The 12949-nt window shown below is 31.6% G+C and overlaps 1 protein-coding gene across 1 annotated transcript; it reads left to right on the top strand.

Annotated features, from left to right (window-relative positions):
* Positions 1–6658: 6658 nt before the first annotated feature.
* SDG38 (SET domain protein 38) lies at positions 6659–11272 on the top strand. Its single transcript, XM_086452401.1, has 7 exons — positions 6659–7118; positions 8269–8324; positions 9366–9492; positions 9891–9960; positions 10078–10257; positions 10686–10757; positions 10917–11272. The coding sequence occupies exons 1-7, from the start codon at positions 6732–6734 to the stop codon at positions 11033–11035; spliced, it is 1011 nt and encodes a 336-aa protein (XP_086308527.1). The 5' UTR covers positions 6659–6731; the 3' UTR covers positions 11036–11272.
* Positions 11273–12949: the final 1677 nt, after the last annotated feature.

Genomic DNA, 12949 nt, shown 5'->3' with positions numbered 1-12949 from the left:
TTTTAGTCAAGTTGATTTGATGATTTGTTAAGTTGATTCTCAAAGTTGTTCCATTTATTTTTTAGATCAAATCATCTCAAAATCAAATCGACTTGGTCAAGTTTAAATTGGCTCAAAAGTTTAAAATTATGCTAAAAATCAATTCTCTTTTTACTATTTTCTCTCATGTGGTATAATTCGTTTCCCACAATATTCATTATTTTCAAATAATTTGAATCTCCTTGAAATTAAATTACTTGCCATCAAACAGACCCTTAGTGTTTAATAGATAAGATACCAAACAATCTAATAACATAAAAAGCTTCTTTGAAAATATTTTGGACCCATAAATGCACATGGGAGGTTTCCCTATACTTGACAAGAGCATATAACCTTTCTTAGTGTGAGTCATGAGATATTGCCATCGATTCTCCTAGTTCCAATGAGTAGGGTGATGGGGGACCTCAGGTGTACTATGACCGTACACGTGTCAATTTATAATCAAAATCATTAACTTGATGGTGGGCCAGCTCTCTGATGTGGCATGACCTACGAATCAGATTGACAGAAGACAGATCTTGGACAGCTAAAAGAATAAATGCTCACTCAAAAGTCGATATAATTTAGGAATCTGAATCCAGTATGATCTTTTGTGATGGCCCACCTATTCAAAGCTGTAAATTTTGGGGTGACTTCGAGGTAAGCGTGTCATTTGGTGAAAAAGAGTGGGGTTTTGTTAACATGTTCCCTAACGCACACGTTAAGCTGCATTAAATACAATTTTAAACTAAATATTCTTGTTATTAAAATACATTTTGAGGGTTTTTTTTATAAGAAATTCAATTTTCAGAGTGTATTAATGCAGCTTAAAGTATAGGTGTTAATGGGTACCCACTTAATTGAAATTGAAAACCCATTTATGGATTTTTTTATTAGAATTGATTAGAGTCGGGTCTAAAATGAAACGCAATTAATAAGAATCGAAATCGTTAGGTTCTATCCAATGGGTACTCTTGAGTACTCGAAATTGATTTATTTGATTATTTCTTTTCATATTATAAATGATTTTTAAGGTATTTTTTTAATTTCAAAATAAATACATATTATACAAAATTCTTCAATTTTCATATAAATTATTGATTGGAGCTTAAAATGAGTTACTCTTCTAAAAATTTATAACTTTTAACGATTATACATTCTTATTTTTGAATTTTTTAATATATTAATTTGTATCTTTAGTATAATAAATTATAATTGCGTTAATAATTTTGTTGATAATATGTTAATTTTTTGAAAGGAATTTTTTTATTTATAAAGATTTGAAATACTTATTTTCTCATTTGATTCTTGAGAATCGGAATCGATGGGTGCCCTTGATTTTTGGCGACTCTAGTTTCGGTTGTATTTGTTTAAGAACCGGACTTGGAACCGACAAGAACCGAAATCGAACTAAATATAATGGTTATGGTCCAAAGTTCCTTAAGAACCAAACCAGAATCAACCCATTGACACCCCTGACTTAAAGTGTCCCCTTAGATCACTAGAAGAGAGATAGTATATAGAGTTTTAAAAAAAGATGATATAGCCATTGACTTTGGTATTTCATGAGTGATTAAAAAATTTCTTGCCAAAAACCTTTCATTATTATTATTTTTTTAAATATATTTTCTTACTCCTTTATTATAAGTTTTTATACCATTTGATCTCTTCAAAGTCATTTCCACTTTTTTACCTCAACCTCTAAAGATTAATTTGGGATTTTATAGGTGATTTATTCTAGATTGATTAATGAATTTTTGTTGATATAAAAATAAACATTTTATTATTTTTAATATAATTATTTTTTATAATTTTATTTAATTTTAACTTTGGTATGATACTTTTGCAAAACCTTTCATTTTTCTTCAAAAATTCATAATCTTCAACATTTCCTAAAAATTATATTTTATTCTTAAGATTTAAAATTTGAAGATAAAATCTTAAGATTGAAGAGACCGGGTTAAACTAGGGCTGTAAACGGATAGTTATCCAATCGGATAGTGCTATATCCGAATTCGAATCCGATCGGATATATCGTTAATCAACATTCTAATTCGTATTCGAAAAATATATCGGATATCTGATAATATCCGATTCGATAAAAAACCCTAACAAAATTAGATTCGATGTATACCAACCTCAATCGGCAAAAATCAAATCGATTTTCCTAATTTTTCCAACTTTGAAAATTACAATCTTCAACGTATTTTAGTTTTAAAATCAAATAAGCTTTGATTTTTGAAAAAAAAATGATTTTAAAATCAAATAAACTCTGATTTTTGAAAAAAAAATGAAAAATTTGAATAAAATATAAGGTTTTACTGTGAGAGAGTGAGAGAGAGGAAATACCTACTTTGGTGTTCGTCGGTCGAGGAAGAGGGTGGCTATAGGGAATTTGCACAGTCAAAACCCACTGGTTCTGCGTTTTTGGTTGAGAAGATAAAGATTTCAAGTTATATTTCGTTGTGAAACTTGAATACACGAGAGAATATATATATATATATATATATATATATATATATAGATATATATATATTATATATATATATATATATATATATATATATATAAATAAGTTTTGTTGTGTTACATGAATACGTAATACATGTATTTATAATTGGACGGATATTATCGAATCGGATTTAGTAATATCCGAATTTGTATCCAAAATTCATTTGAATATTAAAATAACATTCGAATCCGAAAATTTCGGATAATATCCGATTTTTCGAATTCGAATTCGGATTTCGACTATCCATTGACACCCTTAGGTTAAACATTTAGGAGATTTATTAAAACATGTTTATTACTTTCTTAAATTACATGTTTTTCCAAATTACAAAAAAATCTATGCACCTTTTTTAACGAGAATTCATTAGTTAACTTGAACGAGTCAAATTAAAAAATAAAAAAGATTGGTATAGAACAGTTTTTATAGAAACTTGAAAATCATTAGTGTTTCCAAAAATGGGTCATTTGACGAGCAAACCTATCTCTTCCCATTTTATTACAAAAATTCCCTTACTTTATCAACTTTGTAACTCAATAAACCTTACCTTATGAATTTGGCAAACTTTACTAAGTTAATAAGATTAGTTGTTAGACCCACATAGATTATCACACTGGCAATTCAACACCACAGACTTCTAGTTTTCATTTGTAGACACCCCAATTTGAAAGGGTCCTACTTAAAAATGACTTAAAAAAATGCATATTTTTGTCAAAAAATCATCAACGAACTTAAGAGTTTAAATTTTCAAAATTTGACATTTTTGTTTAAATCAAAGGCCCTAAAACTTTCAATAGTTCTATGGATCCACAATAAGGCTTATCTAAACTCTATCATATTCTTGAGATATCATCATCAAGTCTAATTTAACCTAAACCATTATCCAATCCTGAGCCCAGGCTCTTACTCTTATCCAAACCTATCCCCATGCTCACGATCATGACCAATCAAAATTCATACAACCTTTGATTATCAAGGTGGATACATGTCACCTCTACAACCAACCTCCCAAAAGAAATCATTCTCATCATCTCATCATTATTCTCTCACACACCACATGCCAACACTTAATCCCATCACATTCTCTTCAAAACACTTCACATGTTATTTCCATACCCCCAACATCCATTTTCCTTAATCAACTCACCTAACATACACTCTCATACTTCTTTAGTCATGTGTCACCATTTTCTCCATTCTCCAAAAATATTAACACCTTTTCCCCTTACATAACTATTCTTCTAACCCAAACCCACTCCTTTCAATTCCACCTAACACTCAACCCATATGGGCTGAAAGATCTAACCCATTTGAGTAAAAAACAACCCATTTACATTACTTTTCACATATACTTTCCCCCTAATCTTAAATTCCATACACCTCACCCATAAGTCTCATGTCATTCTTCACTATTTCACATTTTCACATTTTCACTTCATCGTTACTCCTAAAAGTTACCTCAAAGCTTTATAAAAACCCCACCCTTTGAAAAACCCAATGCTTGAACACCCCCGCTCTTCAAGTCATCTATCTTAATCTCTAATGCTCTCAAGCCCCTCAAGTGTCATTTGCCAACTCATTTCAATCTCACTTTGAAAATTCATAAAAATCCCTATTAGTCTCTTCACACTCTCTTTTCTCTTAAAAATGAAATTTTACATATTTCTACTAAGGACCTAAGAAGAACAAGAACAATAAGAAGAAGAATATAGAGAAGACTCAAGCTTTGAGGTGGGTGTGAAATAACATTTTAAGATTATATAACTCCTTTCTCTCCCACTTTCATCTTTTTCTTCTATCTTTCCTCCTTACTTTTTTTTTTTTTTTTGGGGTTTTGGAAGTCCATTTCCATTAAAAAGGTAAGCCTTGTAAGCCATAATAGGGGTCCCTCTCATAATGAGGTGACCCCCATGATTTATGCCCAAAATAAAAGCTCTTTAAGTTTGAAAGAACAAAATTTTCTTCTCTACCGATTATTTCTCTTAAAATTTATAAAAATGAAAAATGACCATATTAAAAGGTTATCTCCTATGGTGGACGGAATATAGTGTCTAACACATTCCCTATCTCTTAACATGAACCTCTTTACTCAGATTTTATGTAGACCAACACCTTTATCTGTACGAGAGTCATTACAAACAAATATGAATTTTCAAAATTATTTTTTAGGTGCCTATTCACACCTTTTTCTAAAAAAGAATGGTGACGACTCCTAATCCGAATAGTAGAGATCCTACTACTCAAACTCACGACCTATAGGCATTAACCGCTTATCGGTCTAAAATTACCATTGGGCCAACCCCTTGAGATTAATTTACAAAATATATGTTCTAAATATTTAAAAAAATAAAAATAAAGAAAGAATATGTAGATAATAAAACTTGAGTTTTTGAGAGAAAAGAGAGAGTCCTCAAATGTTAGGTGTTGACAAATTGTGGACTTTATTCTTTCATAGAAAAATAATTATTTTTATGATATATAGTTTTGTGACTTTTCTTCAAAGGCAGTAACAATAGTAAAATTATATTTTCGCAAGTAGACAATTTTCGATTTGGCAGATACTTATGGATCTGTCACATACTCCATCGTCGTCTAATATGATAAGTTAGAATCAAAAATTGATTGTGAAAATTGGATGGATTTTTAATATGATTAAATGAATGGTCGATATCATCTCTTGTATATCATGGTTTAATCAATATATGATCTCGATCAACGCTTATAAAACCATCTGTCTTGGACAAGACCATGGTCTATGAATTGAGCAAAACCCAGATACGGCTCGTTATGCTGTAATCTTGGGGCCTGTTTGGATACCAGGAGCAAAACTACTCTTCCAAAGAACAGGAGCTGAAGTACTCTATGGAGGAGCTGGAAAAGTAATTATGTGCAGAAATGGCGTTTGACAATTAACTCTATGAAGTACTGGCAGAAGTACTTTTGTGCTGGAAGTTGTTTGGGAACCATACTGACTTTTTATGACTTCTAGAAAAAAGACTAGAATACCCTTATATATACCAGTTACTGTTTTTTATCTTTTAGTGTCATAATATGCGTTCAAACTATATTGTTTTTGACATTTTAACTATAAATATTAATATAATTAATAATAAATTTTAAATATTAAATATTAATATAATATGTTTAAATCCATTATACTTAAAATTTTTTAAAAAAATTTGATTGACTGTTTTTGACATAATATTAAAAAAAAAAATTGACAGACTGTCTTTTAGTGTCATAAGATGCCTTCAAACTATACTGTTTTTTACATTTTAACTATAAATATTAATATAATATAATATAATAAATATTAATATAATATAATATAATATTTTAAATATTAAATATTAATATAATGTGTTTAAATCCATTATACTCAAAATTTTAAAAAAAAATTGACAGACTGTCTTTTAGTGTCATAATATGCCTTCAAACTATATTGTTTTTGACATTTTAACTATAAATATTAATATAATATAATATAATAAATATTAATAATATAATATAATATTTTAAATATTAAATATTAATATAATGTGTTTGAACTATAAATATTAATATAATATAATATAATAAATATTAATAGAATATATATATTTTAAATATTAAATTTAAATATAATTTGTTTAAAACCATTATACTCAAAATTAAAAAAATTAAAATTAATATTAATAAATGTTTCTTTTGTTTGATTTAAGGGCAAATGAATTATAAATATTTTCATAGAAAATTAATAAAGTTAGGGGTATTTTGGTAAAACGACCGTTAGATTTTGACTCCCCACAAGAAGAGTTTTGAGAAATAGGTTTTCTTGACTTCTTTATAAAGAGTAATTTCTTGCTCTTGCGCGGAGTAACTCTTTGAAAGAGTAGTTCATACAAACGCATCCAAACGACTTCTAACTCCTCGCAAGAGTCAGAAGTAGTCAAGGAGTCCTATCCAAACGCCTACTTGGATTCCATGGCCACGACAACCTTTATTAAGAGCACCTCAACATGTGTACAGTGTACTCAATTCTTAGGGCCCATCAGCCCATGTAGTTGTACTTGTTTGTGAAGAATCACTAGAAACAATCATCGAGATTCTCATTTCCAATATTTTAATGACCGCCGTACAAGGGATGACCGTAGTCCGGAACGAACAGAAAATATTCTCTGATGGTGTTGGTAGCTGGTAGGCATCCTCACTTTTCTTTCAAAAAATGTCTCCCACTCCCACTGTTCCTTTAAGCGGTTTATTAGCTTCTGCTTTGAAGAAACTGCACCGCCACCACAAACTCCTTCTCTGCTCACTCTTTTCCACTACAACCACCCTCGCAGACACTAACAATGAGAAACTGAGTCAACCTTCTCCTCCACCGATCCAAGTTTCCTTCACCGAGTCAGCAGGTAGAGGTGTGTTCGCGACTCGGAGAATCGGAGCTGGAGATCTCATCCACACTGCGAAACCCTTTCTTACTCATCCTTCCCTCTCTCTTCTCTCCAATGTCTGTTATTTTTGCCTCAGAAAGTTAAATTTGGGAATCAAATCTTCTTCACAAACTCAAACTGTTAATTTCTGCAGCGAAGAATGCGTACAAAATTCGAAGGTATCCGTAGTGTTTTTCGTCTGTATTTTGTGGAGTTTTGATTTGATACGAGTCGATGTTGTTGAAGAAGACTAAAAATTTAATTTTTAGGGTTTATGTATAAAACCCAATTACTTGATTTTTCTGAAAGTCAATTTGGTGACAAATAAGCCTATATAGTGTTCTTCATCCCTTTTTTGGTGTGTGTGGAAATTTTTTTGATCCAAATTGATATTGTTGACGAAGAAGTATAAAGATTTAATTTTTAGGGATTATGTATAAACCCAATTCCTTAATTTTTCAGAGAGTTAATGTTGGTGACAAATATTCCTATATAGTGTTCTTCAGCTATTTTTTGGTGGGAAAAATTCGATCCACGTTGATAATGTTGATGAAGAAGCATATAGATTTAATTTTTAGGGATTATGTATAAATCCAATTCCTTAATTTTTCTGAGAGTCAATGTTGGTGGCGAATATTTTTATTTAGTGTTCTTGATAGATATTTGTGAGGAAACTTAATTCAATCCGAATTGATATTGTCAAAGAAGAAGCATAAAAATTTAATTTTTGGTGATTATGTATAAATCCCATTTTTGAATTCTTTGAGAATCAATTTTGGTGCCTTAGGCGAGAGAGTTCTCACAATCTTGCTAACAACAATGTTAGTTTTATATAATTGGGTGGTATACCATTTTGGATATAGCTGAGGAGCACTGATACTGTAAAAGAATTCAATTTGATAACAAGAATGAATTAATTCTCACAAACAATCAACAACAATTTGAATTTTATTTTTTTGGAAAATTTTGGTGGAAAAATGACCAAATAAAAGTAACTTCATAAACCACAAAGTTATTTACCATGCAATAATCGAGCTGAGCTTTGTCTTGATCTCTAAAAGTTAACTTTGATATAAATGGCGGAAGAATTTCAGATTGAATATCTCACATTCTACATCTCAATGGATGTTTTGGACAAAACTTCTGATGCTACTTAACAAACAAAGATTAGCTCGAAGTAAACATTATTTTGAGACTAAAGTTCCATTGACTGCCTAGTGTATGTTTTCAATTTCATGAGTGGCAGATGGTCATGATCATTTTCCTTGAATTGTTTGGTTGAAACTATAAATCATGTTTGCCCAATTAACTGAATGTTATCCTTTTTAGAATTTTTATGAAGTTGAGAAGCAAGTGGATTGGTCAGCATATGGCGAGCACTGCAGGTATAGAAGTATCACAAAATGTCTAAATTTATTTATTTCTATATTAATAGGACTTTCTCCAGCAGCAAAATTCCAATGAACAAGATTTGTCACTGGGAATACTTGATTGTCACAACGTCATGGTGTTTGTAGAACAAGATTGCATAAGTTTTGTATCATTTTGGACTTTGAATATAAGATCAAATGTACCCGAGTTCTTACTGGGGCCACACTATGTAAAGTGGAGATGGACAAGTGAATTGGTAGTAGTCTGGTAGATCAAAATACTAGCATGTATATTAATATTAGCTGAATACAATATATAGTCTGGTAGACGCTCAAAATACTAGCACGAGTTCTTTAAGGTACAATTTTAAAATAGTTTTTTGATATTAAACACATTTAGATTTGTTATACATGATAATCATGGAGGCAAGTGTATTAATATTAGCTGAATACAATATATTTGATAAATTAAGATTCATCCATATGAGAGACTGCTTATGTCTGAAATAAGAATCAAGTGTCTCCATAGAGCCAAATTTTCCGATACTAGAGTGTCATTCTTACTTTGGTTCAGCTGAAATGAGGTTTAGACTTTAGTCTATGAGGTACGAACTTGGTGAGTTGGGAAAGTCTGTGGGTGATAATATACTTCAGACAATATATATCGAAAGAGACAAAGCAAGCAAGCAAGCAATTTTCCATAATGCATTACTTTCCAGTCACTAACAATATAAGCCCAAACCATGAAGAATGCCATCAAGGTTATGTCTATTCCTGGCTGAACTCTTACTGTATCGTGAGCAGACGTAGATTTCATCATTCATCACATACTAACTCTTAAGACTTTAATAGTTAATACTCATAAGGTTTCCAGCATGTATATGCCAACTTTAGTTCATTCCTGTAAAGAAGTGAGATTATTATTATTTTTTATTACCTAAGAAGTGAGATTATTTTGGATGATGTTACAATCATTTCTATTAACGTTGAAAGATGTGGCTACATTTTTTTAACAGTGACGTGCAATGCTTACTTTCTTTCTCTGTCTCTCTGTAGACAGCGAGGATTGAAATATCCACTTCTCGTAAAGAGGTTGGCTTCTATGGTCATATCTGGAGCGGCATCTGCAGACAGTCTTGACATACTTCAACCTGCCAGGCTACTGCCGGAGATGATTTTAGAGGTGGGAGCTTAATTAATTAACATGAATGGAGACCTTAAAAAGCTGGGAAAGTAAGATGATTATAGGAAAGCCCTTATGCTCAAAGTTCAAAACTATGTAAACTTAATCTACTTCATCCATCGATGCCAGATACAAAAGCTGGAAAGTCATTTTCTTCTTCATTCAAAGAATTTAAGTAAATCTAAAGTGCCCATCAGGTAGAACATGAATATCAATATAATGCAAATGTGGCAGGGGATAGATCTCTTCAATGGATCCACCTAAAAAAACATGGAAAATAGTCAATTAAAAATATATATTGAAGTCTAGAATAAAAAAATAATTTCAAAAAAATAAAATGAATATGAAAATCTAGAACGGGGATGGTCATAATCATTTGTTTTTTTGCTTAATTCCAGGTGGAGGAGGAGTTTGGCTTGCTTAAGAGCACTCTCATGAAGGCAAATATCAGGGATGAACAGATGGCATGTATCCTTTGTACGGTAGATAAGATTCATCCTAATGTCTCGTATGACATTTCTTTTCTCTGCTGGCAGCTCTGTTCTTGGTATCCTATTCGAGTGTACCTATCTTTGACTTGACTAGTCCTAACCAAGCAATGGTATACTGGAGTTTTGGCACGGATCCGTATCAATGCATTTCGTGTTGATTTGGTTGGAGGATCATACGAGGATCTACTTTTATCAGCAGTAGCCTCTGTTGAGGCCGAAGCTGCTGTTGGCAATGCTGTTTATATTCTCCCATCCTTCTACAATCACGACTGTGGTAAACCCTCATTCTTTTACGATCTTGACTTTGGTCCTTGCTATTATTGAAGATAATTTCTTGTTAAGTATTCATGAAAATCAAAATAAAATTGGTTGGCTGTAAATGGGGATTTGAGCAACAATATCTGAATCGTTATTTCTCCTTTATATCACCTGCACCTAATTTTCAGCTACAAAACTGAGCTCACACTCTTGAAAGAGAAGGTCCTAAACCTCAAAACTCTTTCAAAACACTTCTTTAAAGATAGTTTATGAAAACCTCTAGTCAAGAACTTAATTTTTTTGAGTGTGATCAAATTATTTAGATGGTCAGAGTTTGCTTTTGTGGGGGGGTTGCATTGTAGGTTTAACGTGCATGCCATGGTTCCCACACACCTGGTGTTTAATTTCAAATAACTAGCTGAGCGATGTAGATTGATATTACAGATCCCAATGTTCACATTATATGGTTGGAGAACGCAAATGCAAGATTAAAGGCCCTCCGTGATATTGAAGCAGGTTGGTATCATATACCTGTAGGATTTTTTTTTTTTTTTTTATTTAAATTTTTTTGCCATTTTTGGATCACCCAAATAAGGCTGCATCTTTTTTTTTAATCATCTTATATTGTTTGGAACTTATTGTGATGATGCATTCGATTTCAATTTTTGGTATCAGGGGAGGAGCTTCGTATTTGCTACATTGATGCAAGTATGGATTATGGTGCTCGACAGACGATTTTGTTCAAAGGGTTCGGTTTCCAATGCAAGTGTCTACGCTGCATTTCTGGTGATTAAGGTATTTATTTAGTGGTTACTTAAGCTGGGATCCAACCATGACCTCGAGGTTGCATCTTCAGTTCTTGGTCCCATGGGCTTAACCTTTTAAGGAGTGTTTTAACTTATATGCTTGCATTTCGTTTGTTTGTTCCTATGAACTAGTGATCCAGTGAAACAGTCCCTTTATCTGGTTGGGCCAACTTCACTCAATCATATTGTAACCAGAAGTTAAATTATATTTAATCTAAATTGATAGATGATTCCCCAAGATACATGCAATTTAAGAGTTGAATATCAACATCATAGGAAATTTTATTTTATTTTATTGATTCATATATGTAGTAAATGTTCTCAAAATTCATGATTCTTGGAGTAAATCTAATGGAATCTGGCATTCGAGATCCACCCTACACAGATCTCTAATATCAACTTTCATCTCTTAGAAAGCACCATCTAATACTTCTACACTGGCTCATTATTTCCTTCAGCAAATATTTCATTTGCAGTATCTTTGCATATTCTCCCTTCAACTGGTATGTATGCATGTAACAATGTGTTGCACCTTACCGAGTAAATCCTTATTATGGATGACGCCCACTCACAAACCTTGCTTTGATTGATCTTTCGGGAGATAATTTTTCATTTAAACTTGCTCACGTACATTGCAACTTTTGTTCCCAAAATGTTCAAAACCTAATTTCCATGGAAAGCACTCAGTATATATAGCCACCTTATAGCTTCTCCAATGGTAATGCTATATTTGCTTCTCTTAGAAACAAACAAATTTTTTTGACAATTAAGTGAAAAAATGCTAAATGACATATACCACCTCAATGTTTCGTCTAAAAAAAAGATGTCATCGGTATGTTTTAGGAGGCACTTTAGTAATAAAAAAAAAACAATCACACTTTTCTAGTCAAAAGGAAGTTTTTCTATCCTTTGAAATATGTTAAATTCTATGTCAAATTTAGCATGGGATATATAGCATATTTCATATTTGAGACAACTTTTAGCACATGCGTGGGAATATGTTTTTTTAGTTGCTCGAGCTAAAATTTGACATTGATATCCTTAAATAGCATGCCATTGGAGATGCTCTTACACCAGAGAAGAATGCTTGGTATAAATGATTTGTTTCTTGAATCCCTCAGTCATTACGAACACCCTAATAGGTGCAATGGTTGTGTATTTATCTATCTTGACTCAAAATAGGATAAGGTTTGAAAAAAGATCCTAGAAGCATCATTTTTTTTTTCAAAATTTTTTTTTTTTTTTTTTGCAAGTAAATAAGAAATGATTTTTGACGATAAGAATTAGGGTTCCTATCGAAACACTTTTCTTCCCTCAAAAACAAACCAGCTCTCATTTTTAGGTGTTTGATTACATATATGGAAAAAAAATTTGAAAAAGAGAGTGAGAGTAGTTGGTGGAGACAAAGTGGGGTGAAGGCGAGGATGAGAAGAAGAAGAGAGGGGGAGGGAGGATGGTTGTGGATTTCATTTTTTTCGTGAGTATATGTGAAAAAATAAAATTTATATTTTGTTGGACTTTTGTAAAAGGGTGAAAAATCATTTTCTATGATAAACACATGAAAAATTGTTTCCATCTTATTTTCTTTAAGCAATCAAACACACCATTTTAAGTAATCAAGCTTAGAAGATTCCGGCACTATATGGATAAGAATAGGTTGAGATTTTGGTCAGTGATCCATAATCGTCTCTTCAGTATAAAATTAATTTATTTTTTCAAAAGTATTTGCAACGTTTTGAAGATGTTCAACACTAAGATGTTGACATACTTTGCCAGGTTTTGGTGGATACTTAAAATACTCTTATATTTTCAAAACGATGATATTCCTATCTTGACCTTTGTCTTCTAAGAAAGACTAATAAAAAGTAACCTAAATGCCCTAATCTTTAAACTTTTGCAAAA

This window comes from Akebia trifoliata, chromosome 8 (genome assembly GCF_017979445.1).
Source record: "Akebia trifoliata isolate Shusen 1 chromosome 8, ASM1797944v1, whole genome shotgun sequence".
NCBI classification, from domain to species: domain Eukaryota; kingdom Viridiplantae; phylum Streptophyta; class Magnoliopsida; order Ranunculales; family Lardizabalaceae; genus Akebia; species Akebia trifoliata.
This window is presented reverse-complemented; position numbering and strand designations above follow the sequence as displayed.

Bases quoted from the DNA above. Each gene is read 5' to 3' on its own strand.
- SDG38 (XM_086452401.1), top strand. From the start codon at position 6,732: ATGTCTCCCACTCCCACTGTTCCTTTAAGCGGTTTATTAGCTTCTGCT. The intron at 9,961-10,077 runs GTATCCTTTGTA...TGACTTGACTAG, and splicing joins CAGGGATGAACAGATGGCAT to TCCTAACCAAGCAATGGTAT. The intron at 10,758-10,916 runs GTTGGTATCATA...TTTTGGTATCAG, and splicing joins CCTCCGTGATATTGAAGCAG to GGGAGGAGCTTCGTATTTGC.